Source organism: Stenella coeruleoalba, assembly GCF_951394435.1.
Source record: "Stenella coeruleoalba genome assembly, chromosome: 5".
NCBI lineage: Eukaryota > Metazoa > Chordata > Mammalia > Artiodactyla > Delphinidae > Stenella > Stenella coeruleoalba.
In genome coordinates this window covers 3,538,496-3,558,813 of record NC_137150.1, presented here as the reverse complement: position 1 = coordinate 3,558,813, position 20,318 = coordinate 3,538,496, and the positions used below count along the sequence as shown (strand labels likewise).

General features: G+C 46.9%; 1 protein-coding gene across 2 annotated transcripts in view; it reads left to right on the top strand.

The window, feature by feature from the left end:
• The window catches only part of UBE2E2 (ubiquitin conjugating enzyme E2 E2), a 424,921-nt gene extending 406,563 nt beyond the window's left edge, over window positions 1–18,358 (top strand). For both annotated transcript variants that reach the window (XR_013828490.1, XM_079922469.1), the window contains one exon: window positions 18,262–18,358. Coding sequence is in view for 1 of the 2 variants with exons in the window: in XM_079922469.1 (XP_079778595.1) it covers window positions 18,262–18,269 (8 nt within the window). In the remaining variant the exon portion in view is untranslated. The remainder of the gene's footprint in view (window positions 1–18,261) is intronic.
• The last annotated feature ends 1,960 nt before the right edge of the window (window positions 18,359–20,318 follow it).

Genomic DNA, 20,318 nt, shown 5'->3' with positions numbered 1-20,318 from the left:
AATTCACGTGTTGGGGCTTCCCTGGTGGCGCAGTGGTTGAGGATCTGCCTGCTAATGCAGGGGACACGGGTTCGAGCCCTGATCTGGGAGGATCCCACATGCCGCGCAGAGTAACTAGGCCTGTGAGCCACAACTGAGCCTGCGTGTCTGGAGCCTGTGCTCCGCAACAAGAGAGGCCGCGATAGTGAGAGGCCCGCGCACCGCGATGAAGAGTGACCCCCGCTCGCCACAACTAGAGAAAGCCCTCGCACAGAAATGAAGACGCAACACAGCAAAAATAAATTAATTAATTAATAAACTGCTACCCCCAACATCTTCTTTAAAAAAAAAAAAAAATTCACATGTTGGGGCTTCCCTGGCGGTCCAGTGGTTGGCACTTTGCCTCCCAATGCAGGGAGTGCAAGTTCGATCCCTGGTTTGATCCCATGCCTTGCAGCCAAAAAAACCAAAATGTAAAACAAAAGCAATATTGTAACGAATTCAATAAAGACTTTTAAAAAGAAAATCCACATGTTTAAGTCCTAACTCTCAGTACCTCAGAATGTGCCAGAATGGCTAACATCAAAACGTCTACAAAGAAAAAATGTTGGTGAGGATGGGGTGAAAAGGGGACCCTTGTACACTGTTGAGAAGAATGTAAATTGGTGCAGCCACTGTGGAAAACAGTATGAAGGTTCCTCAAAAAGCTAAAAATAGAGCTACCATATGATCCAGCAATTCCACTCCTGGGCATATATCCAGAGAAAAGAGAAACACTATCAAAAAGATACATGCACCCAAGTGTTCACAGCAGCATTATTTACAATAGCCAAGACATGGAAGCAACCTAAGTGCCCATCAATAGATGAATGGATAAAGAAGATATGGTGTATATATATATATATGTAATGGAATATTACTCAGCCATAAAAAGAATGAAATTTTGCCATTTTCAGCAACATGGGTGGACTTGGACTGTATTCTGCTTAGTGAAATATGTCAGACAGAGGAAGACAAATACTAAATGATATCATTGATACGTGGAATCTAAAAAGGTCAACAAGCTAGTGACTATAACAAAAAAGAAACAGACTCAGATATAGAGAACAAACTAGTGGTTACCAGTGGGGAGAGGGATGGGGGAGGGGCAAATAGGGGTAGGGGATTAAGCGGTACAAACTATTATGTATAAAATAGATAAGCTTGGGGACTTCCCTGGTGGTCCAGTGGTTAAGAATCTGCCTTCCAATGCAGGGGACGTGGGTGCGATCCCTGGTCGGGGAACTAAGATCCCACGTGACATGGGCAAGTAAGCCCATGCGCATAACTACTGAGCCTGCACACCTCAACTAGAGAGAAACTGGAGAGAAGCCCGTATGCCACAACAGAGAGCCCGTGTGCCACAGCTAAGATACAATGCAGCCAAATAAAAAAAAAAAAAGAAAAAAAGATAAGCTATAAGGGTATATTGTATAGCACAGGGAATATAGCCATTATTTTGTAATAACTTTAAAGGGACTAAAATCTATACAAATATTGAATGCTGTATATCTGAAACTGTACATTATAAATCAACTATATTTCAATTTAAAAAAAGAAGATCCTAGCCCAGTTGGAGAGAGAAATGTAAATAATAATAAGGAAGTCATTAAGTTAAAAATGAGGCCATTCTGGGCTTCCCTGGTGGCGCAGTGGTTGAGAGTCCGCCTGCCGATGCAGGGGACACGGGTTCGTGCCCCGGTCCGGGAGGATCCCACATGCCGCGGAGCAGCTGGGTCCGTGAGCCATGGCCGCTGAGCCTGCGCGTCCGGAGCCTGTGCTCCGCATTGGGAGAGGCCACAACAGTGAGAGGCCCGCGTACCGCAAAAAAAAAAAAAAAAAAAAAAAAAAAAATGAGGCCATTCAGGTGGGTCCTAGGTCACTCACTGGTGTCCTTCTAAGAAGAGGATGAGGACACACAGAAGGACACCAGAGGCGCCTGCACAGAGAGATGAAGAGGCAGCAAGAAGGTGGCCATTTGCAAGCTAAGGAGAAAGGTCTCGTGGACTTCCAGCCTCCAAAACGTGGAGATAATACATTTCTGTTGTTTAAGCCACAAGCTGTGTGGTATTTTGTCAGGGCAGCCTGAGCAAAGGAATACAAAGGAGAAAGCCTGAGCCGGAGGGAACCAGTGGAACCAGAACTTGCAGAGTCACGTGAAGCCCTCCCACCAGGAGCTCTGCTGGAGACACCAGGGCAGGTGTGGTCTTGCCGCTTTGTCCCGGGTTCTGAGAACCAGAGAGGGGTCACGCAAGGGAGACTTGGTCCAGCCTTGTGGAACCCACTCTGTTCTTATAGAAATTGTACTTAATTGCCAACATTGCAAAACAGGAGATTGTACTCTGTAATCACCTATATGGGAAAAGAACCTGAAAAAGAATAGGTATACGAATATGGATAACTGAATCACCTTGCTGTACACCTGAAACTAACACAACATTGTAAATCAACTATGCTCCAATGTAAAATTTGTTTTTCACTGTATATGAAGAGTTTACTCTCCAGTGTTCAGAAGATCAAAGAATCTGTTCCTTATTCGGGGCTTTTTCCCCCTGTACGTTGTCCACTGGCAACCGCTCCCAAACCCGAGAGACCCAGCTCTGTGCTAGCTTCTTCAAGAGAAGTTCGCTAATTCCTGCAAGACTGTAACACCCACCTCACTTGCTCTCAGAACTTCTCTAGCTTTTAGCTAGAAATGAAAGAATCTCCTAATAAAGCGGCTTAAATAGTGACAGTACTATTGCACAAACATTCTGCAAAGAGGCAGCTCCTTATTCGGTTCAGCAGATCCCTGCTGTTATTGAGGCCCCATCTCTTCACCCTGTTATCCTCAGAGTTCCAAAAGAAAATTTAAAAAAAAAATTTTTTAAAGCTTATCAACCTCCGCCCCACCCACCAAAAAAAGAGGATTTCCAGCTTCTCTTGGAAAATTAGTAGAGCTGGCCGTGGTGGCCTCACGTGCCTCCCGGTTAGAGGGCAGGGCCTTGGTTTCTATCTGAATCCCCATTGTAGAAGCTGAGTTCTGTGAATAACAGGTGGGAAAAGAGACGGCCACGTTCTATCAGATGACAGCGCTTTGGAATTTGGGGATTGGACGTCTTTACGGTAATTTATGTCTTGTCTTGTCATTACGGTAATTTATGTCTTGTCTGTAAAAAAGAGTGTGATTCACCTGCTCGACTCTGTTCCTTATGATTTACAGTGGAGGAAGTTATATAATTACCATATCCAGAAGAGGGGGAAGCTCCAATATCCCGAATAGAGCTTTTAAAGAGCTTTCGTGATCTTAAACTGAGTTTGTAGAGGTGTTTCTATTTCCGGAAGACATTGGAAATAGCGTTAAGTGTACGCCTGTGTTCAAATTGCTTCTCACTTGAGATACACATTGGCAGCTTGTAAATTCTCGCTTTGGTGTAATCAACACTCTTGTTATAATTTGCACATCAAACAGGAGGGCCCCCGTTCCTCTAGCTGGGGGAGATCGATTGAATTTCCAGCCTTTTGAGAAATTCACAACACTCCTGGTGGTTAAGGTTCTTTCTACATAATGTCTGGGACAGAATTAGCAAGTTACTGCTCAGATAGGAGTTGCTTTTCTTTCACGGCACTGTGTGTGTTTGAAAGAGGATTGCCCCTGTGCCCGGTGAAAGAGAATTGCCCCTGTGCCCAGGTTAGAATGGGCGCTCAGAGAGGCTGCAGTCGCTCTTTCCTGGGCACTGGGTGCTTGATCTCCACTTGGGGCAGCCGATTCTTGGAAACGGGGGTTGCCTAGCTGTTCACACCTGAATCTCACCTGCATGAAGACACAGCCTCCTGACTGCAGTGCGTGGGAGAACTCCCCAGGGTCTCTGTCCCCGCCTCGCCCCCGGTCCTTCTCCTTCAATGACCCCCATCGCACCCACACCACCTCCACAGATGCCCCACTCTACTGCTCCTCGGCTGTTCCTGAGGGAGCACTGTCGCGCCTCCCTGGATTCAATCTTTCCTGTAGGAACCCTCAGTCCGCCGTGCAGGTCCAAGCCGGGCTCGGTCAGGGTGATGGGGGAGCCTCCGATCCAGCGTTGCCTGTGGGAAACTGGCCACATCTCATGGGGATGAGCCTCTCCGAGCCACCAGCCAGGCCCATGGGGAGTGTGGCCTCCCATCCATTGTTATTGACCAGGGTTCTTGGTCTCCTTAATCAATAGAAATTGATCAGAGGCCAGATACGAAATTTAGGCAAGGCTTTATTGGGGTCCCTGCTGCAGCATGGGGGAGTTAGAACAAGTAACACTTTCCCTTGCTCATTTGCTCAGGGCGCGGGGGGGAGGGGTGGGCGGCGAGCTGGTGCGGGGGTGGGGGGGGCTGTGGGGGAAGGGATGCTGAGAGCTGGTTCCTTATATGGGGTGAGGGTAGGGGCGGGGCCAGGGGGTGGGGCCAGAGGTGTGGCTTAGGTGGTCTGCCCACCCCTTTGGTGGTGGTGTGGGCAGGGGGCATGCGCAGTGCCCTGCTTTTGCTCCCAGCTCTTCAGAAGTGGCAGTTGGGCTTTTTGATCTTTTTGTATCTTGTCCATAATTTGCCCCAACTGTGCATGCACGCAGTTATTTTTAGTCCCTTATAGTCTCTTTGTATTTTGTTGTTCCCGGAGATGTTTGTCCAGGTGCAAGCCCTGCAGCAAAGGGGCCCAGGTCCCAGGCCTGTCTCACCATGAATGGGGTGATGGACTCAGAAAGGAAACAGCAGAGCCTCCCAGGATGCCCACTGCAGCAGGAGATTGAACGGTGGGTTTTCAAGGCCGCCACTATGGCTCAACCCAAATAGGGTTTGAATGAGGTGGGCGTCTGTTGGCATCAGGGCCGGTGTCACTGCTGTACCGGGGGTACACCTTCGTGGTCTCGAGATGTTATAGCTGCTGCGGCCACCGCACCTTCAGTCAGCAGGGCGAGGGTGGGGTGCAACATCTCCATCGAGAATGCACAGACGTTCCCAGCAGCCCGGCAGCCACCTTCTCTTCCATCTCATGGAGCAGAGCTGGGTCATGTGGCCACCACTGCTGGGGGACTTAGAGGGAAAGGAGTCGGCTAAGCCCCTGCCGCTGGCGCTTCAGCTCCACGCAGACTCCGTGTGGGGCAGTTCAGCCTGGACCCCGCTGTGCCTCCAGGCACTCACCTCTCAGGGACTAAGGTGACCTGGAAGGCTTTCTAATAGCCCAGCCTGCTGAGCCATTCCATACAGATGACATAGTTCATTCACTCCCTCCCAGAAAAGCATTTACATTTTCTTTGGAGGCTGAACTACGATTGGAAAGGAAGTGACTTTGGTTGTTGGTCCCCCTACCAGAAGCTCTCACAGTGTCCTGTTGTTCACCCCTCCCAGCGACCTTGTAGGTGAAGGAGATGCTGTTACATGCACTGGGGCTTTTCTCCACGCCCCTCTGTTGTGTGGTAGCCATAGGGTTAGGGTGTGGATGCCAGATTCATTGGGGGGGGGTCCCGATTGATCGAAGCAAATCAAAGTAGTCCCACCCCCTTGGCAGTGATGGGTTCAGAAATGGGCTCATGACCTATTTGGCTCAGTGGGATTCAGCGGAAGTTTGCTGGGGCTTCTAGAATTTTTGTTTTCCTTGAGCTAGAGAGAAAGCCCCGGGAAAAGCTAGTTTCTATCTTCAGCTAAATGTGAACAAGAAAACCAGGAGGTCTGATTGCTCTGGTTGCCATCCTGGGACCCTGAGGGGAGCCCCATGGAATGAAATCAGCACTGTGGACAGCAGTGTAGACCGAGAAAGACCCTGGTCATTGAGGACATCACTTGAGGTGTCCGCAGCTGCCCTGAAGCCCTTGCAGTCTACAGACTCCCAGGTGTGTGAGCCCATCAAATGTCCTATGCTTAAAGCCAATTTGGTTGGATTTCCTGTTACACCGAAAGCGCCTAACTGCTCCAGATGCAATGCCCATTTTAGAGACGAGGAAGCCAGTATCCAAAGGGATTAAGTAACTTGCCCGAGGTTGCATAGCCTGGGAGGCAGAGCTGGGCTCGGGACCAAGGTGTGACTCTTGTCTCCACACCCTGCAATTCATCTGTCTTTTCACTGGGATCGCTGATTCACATATTTCAAATGTTATAAGAACAGCTCAGACATGCCGAACTCACTCAGAAACTTGTCTCTGACTTTTCATACTTCCTCCCTGAGTTCAGAGCTGGGCCATTTCCTGTGCAACCAGGTTCTCTAGAACATCAATAGGCTTTCACAAATCACACTCAGGCCCGATCAGGCAGATTTATTACTTGTTTTCAGGCTGACATCGGTACTTTCCCCCCCTTGTTTTAAAATAGGCAGTAATGATGACTGCATAAAACAAATATATGCTGGGTAATGGCTTCCAATGTTATCTTATCACAGTACAAATGTCCCCTACCTGTGGGAAGGGTGTGGGTGAATGCTGGACATCCGTGAATTCTCATACTGTGGATAGAAGGATGTGAGTGCAGCAGTATACTCAACAAAAGTCTAAGACCTTTTTCTCAGAAAACTTAAGATCTGAGACCTGGACGGAATTGGGAGGCCAGCTGTCCTAGCCTCCCATCTGCGGTGAAAGGATCCCTTCCAGAGACCTATGGCCGGTCCCTTTGGAAACACTGCAGGTGAAGATGGCCTTCTCCATCCTCCTGGTCAGGAAGTTCCTGATGTTGTATTGACTCCACATGTACGTTTTGTTATAAGCAATGCCGCTGTTCTTCAGAGCATAATGGATACCAGCTCGTTAAAAGATAAAGGGTAACAAATCCTTTGTCACGTCTACTCCCGAGAAGATGGTATAATGAATGGGCCTCCAGGAGATGTACCTCCAACAAGTTGACCAAACCTGTTACCCCTTCACTCCCAACTCACCTGAGATAAAAATGGATACACAACCTGTCTATGAATCACACGTAGGCAAGGGGTCACGTCAAGGTTTTGTTTGGCTCAGAGGTGACCTTGGAGAGGGAAGGATGGCTTTGTTTTTCATTTATGTTCATTGCTTTCCAAAGCACAGATGTGTTTGGTGTCAAGAGTTCAATTATGGACCAGCAGTCTCCCAGCATACTCTCCTTGTCTCTAAAGATACTCTGCAGAGGCAATCACTTTCAAATCTTCTAGCCATTTCTTCTGGTGCTTGTACTTCTATTTCTCATCATGTGTTGATATTGTTATCTCTTGCTTTGTCCTTTTTTTTTTTCTTCACCAAACAAAACTGAGTCATTTAATTGCATCCCAGAAGGAAGTTAAAGATACCTATAGGCATACAAAAAATATCCAGCAGGCCTCAAGGTAAAATTTATGATGTCTAGAACCACATCAACAATTATCAAGCTTGCAAAAAAGCGAGGATGTACAACCCATAATAAAGAGAAAAACCATTGATTTTTCCATTTTAGGTATCCTCTTTTTTTTCCCAGTGCAGAAAAGAAGGATTTAGCATGCTCACACCCCGCCCCCCTGCCCCGTGCCCCTCCCCACCTCCACTCACACTCAGCCACTCCCTCTCCTGGCTTCCTGAGTTAGTGACATCACAGGTTTGGGTTGAGTCAACACTTAGTATTTACATTTTTTAAATTTACTTATTTATTTATTTTTGGCCGTGTTGGGTCTTCGTTGCTGCACGCGGGCTTTCTCTAGTTGCAGCGAGCGGGCGCTACTCTTCCTTCTGGTGCAAGGCCTTCTCACTGCGGTGGCTTCTCTTGTTGCAGAGCGTGGGCTCTAGGCACACGGGCTCAGTAGTTGTGGCTCGCGGGCTCTAGAGTGCAGGCTCAGTAGTTGTGGCCCACAGGCTTAATTGCTCCGCGGCATGTGGGATCTTCCCAGACCAGGGATCAAACCTGTGTCCCCTGCATTGGCAGGTGGATTCTTAACCTCTGCGCCACCAGGGAAGTCCCTAGCATTTACATTTTGATGACGATGTAAATCTTCTTCACAGCTGAGCCATAAAACAAAATCCAGAAGTAATGAAGAGGTATACTTGACCTCATGGGCAGAGAGAGCTTAAGCGTAATATGGGTGCCACAGCGCTCTCTGGAGTGCTCCAGACAGTGACCCAGACTGTGGGAAAGGGCTGTCCTGTGTTTGCACAGATCCAGACCAGACCAGCTCCTGAGCTGGCAGGTGGGGTTTCCTTCCTGAGGAGGGTGGGAGTGTGGAGGGTTTGTGCAGAGGCTGAGTATAGAGGAGAAGCGAAGGGTGAGCCTAAGGCAGTAGAACAATGCCATCAACTCCCCTCCACCCACGCGGAACCTTGCCGAAGGGTTCGAGTTTTTCCCCTTTTCCCTTGGGCTGTGGGAACAGTCATACAAAGTATCCTGCTTAAATGCTTCTCCCCTTTGAGGCAATTATCTCCAGTTATTCATGACCCTTCAGTGACTCACTGACCACCTCGGGTTTGCTCTGCATTGATCTTGCAAGGGCCAGGCAGTGGGGAGCCCCCCCCCCCGAACCAGCCTCCTCCAGAGTGTTCTCTGGGAGTCTCCCCCAGTCCCATCACCACTCCACGGTGGTCCCTTTTTGCCCGCTGCTCCTGCCTTGAGGAGGGGGGCCCCAGTGGGAGTTGGGGTCCCGGGAACACTGGGGGGCGTCACTCCCTGCAGCTTATGCTTGTCTGCCTTCACTTGGATAAAACAGTCAAGGGGATTTTGTTTTTAAAATAAATGTTAAATGAACTTATTTACAAAACAGAAACAGACTCACAGACAAAGAAAACAAACATATGGTTACCAAAGTGGAAAGGGGGAGGGATAAATTAGGAGCTTGGGATGAACAGATACACACTACTATGTATAAAATAGATAATCAACAAGGACCCACTGTATAGCATGGGGAACTATATTCAATATCTTGTAAAAAACTACAATGGAAAAGAATCTGAAAAAGAATATATATATGTGAAACCAACACAACATTGTAAAGCAACTATACTTCAATTAAAAAAATTAAAATACCATATGATATCACTTGTACGTGGAATCTAAAATATGACACGAACATGTCTATGAAACAGAAACAGACCTCACAGATAGAGAAGGGACTGGTGGTGGCCAAGCGGATGGGGGAAGGATGGAGTGGGAGGCTGAGGTTAGTAGCTGCAAATTATTATACATAAGATGGATAAACAACAAGGTCCTACCATATAGCACAGGGAATTATATTCAATGCCCTGGGGTAAACCATAATGGAAAAGAATATAGATATAGATATAGATATAACTGAGTCACTTTGCTGTACAGCAGAAATTATCACAACACTGTTAATCAACTATATTTCAGTAAAAAAAAATTTAAAAATAAACCAAACTTTGCTACTCTCCCAAGGAATCAGAAATTCAAACTTAAGTTTCTCTAATGTCCACCAAATAGGGTGGAATCAATCTTTAAGTCCTCACTTACTAAATCTCCCCATATGTGTTTGTATAATGGATGCAGTCTCTGCATCTAGCATTTTTATTTCTGCCCTAAGAAATTCTCCTATTGTTCCTGAGTTTTCAGTTTGCAGCCCCTTGATGGAGAAATAGAAATCTATAGGGATTTAATTATAAGTTCTAGTCCAAGAGTTATTTTTCAAGATCTATAGAGAGGAGTTGGACCCAGGAAAACCTCACTGCCTTTTATTTTTTCCTTTCTATTAATGGAAATGTTCAAATTACCTAAAAAACAAAACCCCCAAACCAAGCACCTGAGCGTCCTTTCACATTTTCAAACGCTCAGCTTCAGTTTCTAATTAACAAAAGTCTTCCACCTCTGAAACTCACAGTTACTTTTCTAAGCAGCTTCCTTAGAGCAGTTCCCTTTTAGCTGCTTTCTTTTATGGGTCCGTAAACCTGTGAAGATTCAGTTATGCAAAGGAGGTTACATGTGCTGTCTTCAAAGGAGGGGAAAGCCAGAAGTGGATGTGAAAAAAGCCATTTGGGTCGTTGGGGGTGTTTTCTTGAGAAAGTTGACCTTCCTCTTGTCTTCATTTGAGAGATGAATGTACCTCTGTTCAGACTTAGAGCTTACCCTTTGCAATTAATTGGGTTCCACCAAAACTCAGCCAGCAGCAGAGGTGACCAGAGAATCGATCTTAGATGCAATTTTAGGCCCTGCGATAATAATAACTAACAGTAGGATTTAGTGACCTGCAAAGGGGCTTTTACAAATATTGACATTTTGGATCCTTAGAGCAACTGCACGGTGACAAGAATAGTGGAGAATATTTACTGAGTGCTGACTCTGTAACACATCCCGCCTACACATCCTCCAGGTTAACCCCTTTGATCCACACAATTGGTCCTCCTAGTACTGGCACCCGCTCTGATCACCTCAGAGAAGAAGACTGAGGTCACACGACTGGTAAGTGGCCGAGCCGGGATTTGAACCCAGGCTCCAGGCTCCAGGGTCTGTACTCTTAACCACTATGGGGTAATCGTCCTCCCTTCCCACGCTAGGGGTGGGGGAACCTGCTCATTTTACAATTTGGGAAACGGAGACCCACAGCCTAGCTTCTAGAAGTCCACACAGCTTGCAAGGGGGGAGAAAAAAAGAGTTAAAACTCACGGGTCTATTTCCAAGTCTTGTGTACCCCACACAGCAGACCACCTTCCTCTGCGACCTTGCTTACCAGGCAAACCTGGAACGGACCCGTTTGTCTTTCTGGCAGACAGGAACTAGGGCACACTCACCTCAGGCATAGAAATGAAGGGATCTCCAAACAAACAAACAAACAAACTACTCCACCATCGAAATAAATAGTAGCTATGAAATTTTTTTTTAATCAAAATTAATACAAAAATCCGTGATGATCAAGACATCAAACATTTAAATAAAGACCATCTCAGTCCCGTCCCCAATTCTTTTTCAGGCCTTTCCCTCAATTCTGGCAAATTCTTATTTATTCCAATTCCTTCATGCCTTGCTCTTGAAGAAATACCTGAAAATCTTGAGATGTAAATCATTTATTCCAGAGGTATTTACATTTAATACCTTGGGTGTGAAGGAATTAGTTTCAGTGAGAATTGCCAGCATTGGGGAAAGGGCTTGAAAAGAAATTGGGACAGGACTGAGCCTTGTCTTTTATTTAAATATCTGACTTAGTGTTCATCATGGATTTCTATATTAATGTTGATTTTTTTAAATATTATTTGAGGGACTGCCCTGGCGGTCCAGTGGTTAAGACTTTGCCTTCCAATGCAGGGAGTGCAGGTTCGATCCCTGGTCAGGGAGCTAAGATCCCACATGCCTGGGGAGCTACTCGGAGAAGCTCATTAAGCTACTTGAGGCCCAACAGGAAGCAAGTGGTGAGTCAGGATCTGAATCTGATTTTTCTCTTCATCACAAAGCCCCAGGCAACGGTCTCTCCCAGGTGAATCAGGAGTAAACAGGAGAGAGCATGGTGGTGGTGAACAGACTATATATCACGAGATTCCATTTTCTAGGAAGAAAACCCCAAAGAGACAACTGCTTCAGGAGCAAATAGCACATAAAATAATTCTGAAGCGGTTTCTTAAGATCATTTTTTCAACTTCATTGAGGTACCTAAACTGCACATCTTCAAGTGTAAAGTTTGGTCAGTTTGGGCATAAGTAGACACCTGTGAAATCACTCCCACACCAAGATAACATTTTCATCACCCTCCAGAAGTTTCCTCATGCCCTTTTGTAATCCGTCCCTCCGTCCACCCATGACTCCAGGCAAGATCTGCTTTCTGATTGTGGATTTGTTGGCCTTTTCTAGTATTTTATATAAATAAATTCATACAGTGTTGGGAATTCCATGGTGGCCTCGTGGTTAGGATTCCGGGCTTTCACTGCCGTGGCCCAGGTTCAATCCCTGGTCTGGGAACTGAGATCCCACAAGCCTCGTGGCCCAAAAGTAAATAAATATATGTATACGGTATGAATGACTTTTTCTTTGGCTTTTTTTCCCGCAGCATAATTGTTTTGAGATTTATCCATGCTGTTGCAAGGATCAACCGTTCATGCCTTTTTGTCGCTGACTAGTATTCTGTTGTGTGGGTGTACAATTGTTTATCCAGTCACCTGCTGATGTTGGCTTTCCATATCTTAAATTTTTTATGTCCATAAATAATACATTTTGAGATACTTGAACCTGCAATTATGTGTTCTTCCTGAACTCCTAATCACTCCTATATGGCAGGGTAACGCTATGTGTCTCCAGGAACACAGAAAATGCACTTCCTGGCCCCTTTGCACACAGCCCCTATGGCTAGATTTGGCCAAGGCGGTGTGAGCAGAGGAGATGAGAATTGTTTCTCAGTGGAGGCGGCAAGCTGCCTCTGTGCAAGTGCCAGTTTCTTTCTTCCCCTTCGGCAGGGAGAGTGGAGGCTGTGATTAGCTGGCAGGACCACTGGATAGAACAGGTGAGGCCACAGCCTCACCAGATGGATGCAGTAGCCTTGGAGAGCCACTAGCCCTGCTGTGGACTTTATGTCCCGGAGAGATAACCTCTCCTGTGAGTCGGGGCTGTTCGTTACTGCAGCACAAGCCTAGCCTTTCCTGACAAACACACTTTATCTTGGCACTAACACTCTCTTTTCAGACACCACAGGGAGACCGTCCCAGCGAAATTTCTACCAAGGCTGAATGGAGTCCAATTTTATGAGGTTTTTACTATTTAGAATTGTCTAAGAAATCTACTAATATTGTAACATTACAGACCACTTTTCTCTTCGGTGGGTGGGAAAGCAATGTAAGTATTCAGAAGGGGAGCATGGGGAGAGGCAACAGGGAAAAGAAAGGAAAAAAAGGTGTGACTCTTTTTTTTTAATTTTTTATTATTTTTGTCTGTGTTGGGTCTTCGTTTCTGTGCGAGGGCTTTCTCCAGTTGCGGCGAGAGGGGGCCACTCTTCATCGTGGTGCGCGGGCCTCTCACTGTCGCGGCCTCTTCTGTCGTGGAGCACAGGCTCCAGATGCGCAGGCTCAGCGGCCATGGCTCACGGGCCTAGTTGCTCCGCGGCATGTGGGATCTTCCCGGACTTGGGCACGAACGTGTGTCCCCTGCATCGGCAGGCGGATTCTGAACCACTGCGCCACCAAGGGAAGCCCCAAGGTGTGACTCTTTATCTTGTACCTGCAACTCCCCTACGTTAACTTAGTTAATTGTCACAACTCTGAGGAGGTATTTATAGTCTCATTTTTACAAAGGAAAAATCTGAGACACGAGAGTTTCCTAGGATACACAGCTGCTAGGTAGCAGTTTCGGAATTAAAGTCTATGTCTGCCTAACTCCCAGCTGCTCACTGTTTGTCCTGTTGGATTGGGAAATGCAGGAAGACGTGAGATGAAGCTCCTCCCAGCATCCACCACGCCCTGCTACGTGCTAAGGCCAGTTAGCAGTGGTCCAAGGTAGACGCAGGCAGAAGGCGCTGGACAGTTGGCCACGGCAGCCAAAGCCTCCCCAGCCCGGGCCAAGTAGACACAGTGAGGGGGTGTAGACAGAGCAGGGCCGGGAGTCAGAGCTCCTGGTCCAGACCCGCCTCTGTCCTGGGGGTTCTGTGGCCTCAGGCAGAGTCAGTTAACGTGTCGGAGCCTTGATTTCCAGTTTCAAGCAGGCATGATCTATAGAAAGCAGACAGGAAACCCAGAAGTGCTGGGCAAGGGCAGGCTTGTCCCAGGCTCTCTGGACACAGCTCCGGTGACATTTACAGGCAGGCATGATGTTATCACCAAAGGAGACCCTGCTTTCTGTGCCCTTCCCTTTCTAAGTACACCTTGTGCAGACCTCAGGACTCCAACTGTTCTCAGTAAGAAAGCACTTGGGAGAAACCTCCCAGCTCAGGACCCTCTGAGACCAAGAACCACTTCATCCTAAGACTTGTCCTCTGAAGAATTTTGTCTCCTGGTGAAACTTCCCTCCCCAAGAGTATGGGCCTGGTGGAGGGGGCAGGTCGGGGGCAGGGGGGCCCTCACAGACCCTGAGGGTTTGCTCATTTCTGCAGATAGGGTGCCCTCAGAGGGGGGGAGGGAAGGGAACATTCCTTTTTCTCAGCCACAAAAAGACCCCACCTCCTCTGCTCCAAGGGCAGCAAGGCGGGGTGTCCCCAGCCCAGGGTAGAGGAGCCGAGCTAAATATATCACAGTTAGCAATTGAACATCTTGCATTTACGGGCATCAAGCCACAGCTAGATTATATAATATTAAGTAGATGAAATTACTGCCTTAGTAGGTTAGAACAGTCGCACCTACTATATTTTATCACTTGACAGATTCCAGGAAGGAGGGTGTGCTCGTGGTAACTTTTAATATTTCCTTGCCCATTCTTCCTTGCTTTTTTTCTTTAAAAGCATTGGGTATGATCAGAAAGATAGATGCAATAACCATGCACCCGTTAAGTCAAGTTTCATCTTAATTTTAAAAAAAGTAGTTTTTTGCATATTAGGTAATAGAACTCTGCTAAGAGCTGGGAGTGGGAAAAGGCATTCGCCCTTAGCAGTTATACTTTTCTCAGGGAGAAAAGTCATTAAAAGAAGATTGTTGGGCTTCCCTGGTGGCGCAGTGGTTGGGAGTCCGCCTGCCATTGCAGGGGACACGGGTTCGTGCCCCGGTCCGGGAAGATCCCACATGCCGCGGAGCAGCTGGGCCCGTGAGCCATGGCCGCTGAGCCTGTGCATCCGGAGCCTGTGCTCCGCAACGGGAGAGGCTGCAACAGTGAGAGGCCCGCTTACCGCCAAAAAAAAAAAGAAGATTGTTAGGGGGAATTCCCTGGCGGTCCAGTGGTTAGGACTCTGAGCTTTCACTGCCAAGGGTGCAGGTTCAATCCCTGGTTGGGAAACTAAGATCCCACAAGCCGTGTGGCACAGCCAAAAAAAAAAAAGAAGAAGACTGCTAGGTTACTCGTATCACACAATCTGAAAAAATTATCAGAAACTAAAATTAAGCATCACCCTCTACTCGATATTCTGTAACAACCTATACAGGAAAAGAATCTGAAAAAGAATGAATATATAAGTATATATATATATAACTGAATCACTATGCTGTGTGCACCTGAAACTAACACAACACTGTAAATCAACTATACTCCAATAAAATGAAAACATAAAAAATAAATAAATAAAATTAAGCATCACTTCCTCTAAACAAACCCCACTCTGAACTATGTGTAAAATAGAACTAAAAATATTTAACTACGTGATAAAGGTCCTAGTCTCTGGATTTTATTCTTGGGTATTATACTCCATAGAAACAAATCATTGGTCAATGACAAATGTATTGGAGCATAAAATACTTGATGAAGGCTGTGATTATTCACATGTGGTTTCTGAACCACACTGCCTGCACTCTGATGGGCTTATATTCCCTGCCTTTTACTCCACCCTCCACGGTGCTTCTAAGCTCTGCAAGTACGTAGTTAGTATATCCACAACCTTAGTACTGAATAACAAGTGATTGGATCTGTTATATACCTGAATCCTTGGCTATGACCCATTGGATCCCTGGGTCCTTTAAAGGAAAGGTGCTTCATATAAATAGAGCTGTAGCAATGACAATGTATCCATTGGCTCCCTGTGTGTTTCTCACTCACAGCACCCAACCCTGGCAGCCAGGGGCACTTGAGGATGCTGGCGTGGATGGTGGAGCCTTACTGGATTCACCCAGCCTCGCTGAAAAGTCAGCATACAAGGATTGTGAGCATAAACTCATGACATTTTAGGAAGCTCTGAGGTCAAATAAATCACAGAAGAATTTTATACGAGCTGTTGTAAAAACCCTGGTCACCAACTCCTAGGGGTAAGGAAATGGGAGTTTAAGCCTAGATTCAATTACTATTGGGAAAAAAAGGGAGAAAGAGAAACCAGGTAGAACCATTTGCTGATCACAGACTATAGGAAGCAAAGCTCTCGGTTCCTGGATTAAATAACCGTTCATTAAGAGGTGAGCTTGTGATGATCACACACCTGTTTGGCACAGACGCAGAGAAGGGCCTTTGGGTGCTGGGTCCCCACTTTCTTTTCTCCTCTCCAATCAAGTTTTTAAATATTGGGTTGGCCAAAAAGTTAGTTCGGGTTTTTGCATAACATGTTATGCAGAAACTGGAACGAACTTTTTGGCCAACCCAATAATTTCACATCCTATAGCTATTCTAAATCCGGCCAGGCAAGCCTCACATTTGATCTTCATTGCTCCTTTTCAAAGTTCCATTGTTGTGCGTAATACTTTCTAGTACAATTTTTTTACTATAAACAGTAACAACACTGGCATGCTCACCACCTAGAAGGAACAAACAAATGCTGACACTTATTAAATAATTAAAAGCAACAGAACAGGGCTTCCCTGGTGTCACAGTGGTTGGGAATCCGCCTGCCGATTCAGGGGATGCGGGTTCGTGCCCCGGTCCGGGAGGATCCCGCGTTCCGCGGAGCAGCTGGGCCCGTGAGCCGTGGCCGCTGGGCCTGCGCGTCCGGAGCCTGTGCTCCGCAATGGGAGAGGCCACAACGGTGAGAGGCCCGTGTACTGCAAAAAGAAAAAAAAAAAAAAAAACAACAGAACAAACATTACAGATAAAATGAAACCCTCCACCCCGGTCCCCGATCCCCTCCCCAAGGCGCGCATGACCACAGACGTGGCGTGTGAGCTTTTGGCTCTGGTTCTATCCTTTCCCTGCATGGACGTACATTATAACTGGGGTGCCCTGTCTCTGTGTCATCCCTTACAGGGATCCCACCTCCTGCTGGGAGTTGCTGTTTTCACTCATCACAGAGACTCAACCACATGAGCACAAGCAGATCCGTTCATTCCTGGAACCTCCGTGTGTGTCCCCCACCCCCTCCCCTCATGTCCCTCTCCCCCTACCCCGGGATGTTCCCGCTGTCACTGTCGTTATTCCCAACGTGACGGCCGTTCAGGTGGTTTCCAATTTATCGATATTTCAAACGATGCTGCGATTTCCCAGACTTCAGTTGGATTCAGCTTTCCTGGGTATGACCCAATGGCCCGGCCAAACCCTGCACAGACTTACACTCCCTCCAGCCCTGCCTGAAATGCTGGCCTTCCCCCACCTGCTCTCACTTGGTTTTGTCAGACTTTCTGATTTCCCCTAACCCAATGGGAAGTCTTTGGGGTTTTAACTTTCATTTCCCTACTGATGAGAGCTTGGACACACACTCACCTGGGGATGCTGTCCATCCTGATGTCCTCTTATGAGCACTGTCTGTCCCTGTCCTTTGCTATTTTTCTACTGCAAAGTTTGTCTTTTTCTTATGAATTTATGGCTCTTTGCATATTCTGAATATAATCCTTCAATCTGTTTTTATTTGTTGCAAATATCTCCTAGCCTGCCATCAGCCTTTTAACACTTTTATGGTGTCTGCTCTATTACAGATGTTTTTCATTTCGATAAACTCAGATGTATCCACTTTTTCATTTGAGTTCAAGTTTTGTTTTTCACATATAGGTTTTCAGTCCCATCAGGATCGGTGAGCTAGAGATCTAACTTTATTTATTTATTTTTGCGGTACGCGGGCCTCTCACTGTTGTGGCCTCTCGCGTTGCGGAGCACAGGCTCCAGACGCAGAGGCTCAGCGGCCATGGCTCACGGGCCCAGCCGCCCCACGGCATTTGGGATCTTCCCGGACCGGGGCACGAACCCGTGTCCCCTGCATCGGCAGGCGGACTGTCAACCACTGCGCCACCAGGGAAGCTCTCGAACTTTATTTTATTTTTTCCATTTCCATTTTTTCTATTGGGATAAACAGCTGTTCCAATACCCTTGATTTGTAGGGCCACTGCTATCACATCTCAAGCCCCTAACATATCTAGGATGGTTTCTGGGCTCTTTATTTAGTACCATTTTTTGTATCTTCTTCCTACCTTTTCTACCCAATTAATCTACACGGCTGCCAGGATATAGTAAGTGTATGAAGTGGTTATTTGATTCATTTAGAATTTACATGGAGGGAGTTCTCTGATGGTCCAGTAGTTAGGACTCCACACTCTCATAGCTGAGGGCCCGGGTTCAATCCTTGCGTGAGGAACTAAGATCCCTCACACCTCGAGGTGTGGCCAAAAAAACCCAAAAACCTTGACATGGAAAAGCCATAGGTAATTTTTTTGGCTTAAGGAAAGAGCCCTGTTGGGGGGGGGGCGGGGTGACACCCCCTCTCTTTGGGTGGAGTTTGGTAAATGTGGAATAAAACAGAGAATTAGAGTGGGAGGGGTTGGGGGTAGGAGGAAAGAACTCAAGTTTATCTAGTACCTAAAATGTGCCAGATGTGCTGATTACTTCATTTCCTCTTTTCAACAGCCCTTTGAAATAAGCTTTATTTGTACTCATTTTCTAAATGAGGAAACAGGTGACCAAGAGGAGTACCATGACTTCTCCGAGTCACACGGTGAGTGAGAAACAGAACTGGGGCTGATACTTCAGCCTGTCTCCAGAGACCTTTGCCGCTCTGTTTTGCCACAGAGATGCAAGAAGATGCAGCTGGACCAGGCCATCTCAGCCAGAAGTCACTTTGCCTCAGTCACATGACCATCTGAGCTCTGGGCTGGGACCAGACCATGACTGTATACCACACACATGATCTGGTTACTCTATACCACCCCTGCCAAAGAGGGACGATGACTCTACAATCGCAGGCGGGAAGCAAGATTTCTGCTAAAGTCACTCTGCTACTGAGATGTGTCAATACTATTGGGCGGCCGGTGGCCTGTATGCCTTCATGTGCACTAGAGGAAAAAGCCCCTGGCGCTTCCCCACCCTGGGTGGACACGGCCTGAAGGATGGGGCTTGGCCAGCAGAGTGCACGCTGGACTCAGCCGTGAGCCCTTCCCCAGGTGCCCTGTGCAGCCGTAGGTGGGAACACGAAGTGGTCTGACTCCAGGACTTGTTCTGTTTCTCCTCCAACCCACTGTCTTCGACGAGTGCCTCACCGCCTTTTCCAGTTCCAGACCGTTTGGTTGAGACCAAAGGCCAAGCATTTCAACCTTCCAGCAGCAACTAGGTAACAGCAAGGCGTTGTTACTCACCCGTCGATGTGCCTGTCTTATTTAACTGGAGCTGTGCTCAATTCTTACTGGAACATAATGCATACTAGGTCATAAAATCTCTTTGTTAGGAAAAAAATAAGTCAAAGTAGTGATGCCAAATGTTGTCACGGCCAGACCTCTTAGGACGAAGAGAGTTCTCTGCTCAGGCATAAATTACTAGTGAGTGGGTCTGAGTGGTGCATCACCATAAAAGCCAGTGAAAGGAGTTGAATGTTTGCATTAGCTCATAGCCACTAGAGATCTGACTTTGAGAATGATATTTTCCCCCTGAAAACAGGTTTTTTTTTAATTGAGGTATAATTGATATATAATATTATGTTATAACTGAATCACTTCGCTGTACACCTGAAACTCACACAACAGGGTTAATCAACTATACTCCAATAGAAAATTTAAAAAAAATTTAAAGACCAAAAAAAACCACCCCACTTCATATTCGTTTCGGGTGTACAACATAAACATTCAATATTTATAAATATTGTGAAACGATCACCCTGGTGTTTAGTTACCATCCGTCAGCATACAAAGTTACATATCTGTGTGTGTGTGTGTGTGTGTGTGTGTGTGTGTATGTGTGTGATGAGAACTTACAGGGTTTACTCCTTGGCAACAAGAACCACTTCCTTGAAAGAAAAGTCAGACTACGTTGGATTTCTCAATTCCCAATAGAATTCCTACTTTGGGAATACCCAGGAGCTTTTGTTACCAACCGCATCCCCGAGTGATTCCCCTCTCTTTCTAGAGGTGGACAAGTCTCCCAAGTGCGTCCACATGAGAGTCACTTGTCTAGGATCACAAACTGCAGACACGAGTCCGAAATGATGGCAGCCCCTCCCATGTGTAGAAGATCATCTGAACACAGAACTGCAGAGGACGGTGAGCGCCGGAATCCAATTATCCAAAAGACATGGTAAAACAGTTGTGACTGAGCCAGAAATATGATAAGCTAGGGGGAGTGGAAACAAATGACTTTACTGAGTTTAAGGGGGGGAAATGGATTCCACGTGTCCCCAGTCCAGATATTATTCTCAAAAGACCATGTTTGGGCTTCCCTGGCGGCGCAGCGGTTGAGGATCCACCTGCCAATGCAGGGGACACGGGTTCGATCCCTGGTCCAGGAAGATCCCACATGCCACAGAGCAACTAAGCCCGTGCGCCACAACTACTGAGCCTGCGTGCCGCAACTACGGAAGCCCATGCACCTAGAGCCCGTGCTCTGCAACAAGAGAAGCCACCGCAATGAGAAGCCCATGCACCGCAACAAAGAGTAGCCCCCGCTCGCCGCAACTAGAGAAGGCCCGCGCACAGCAA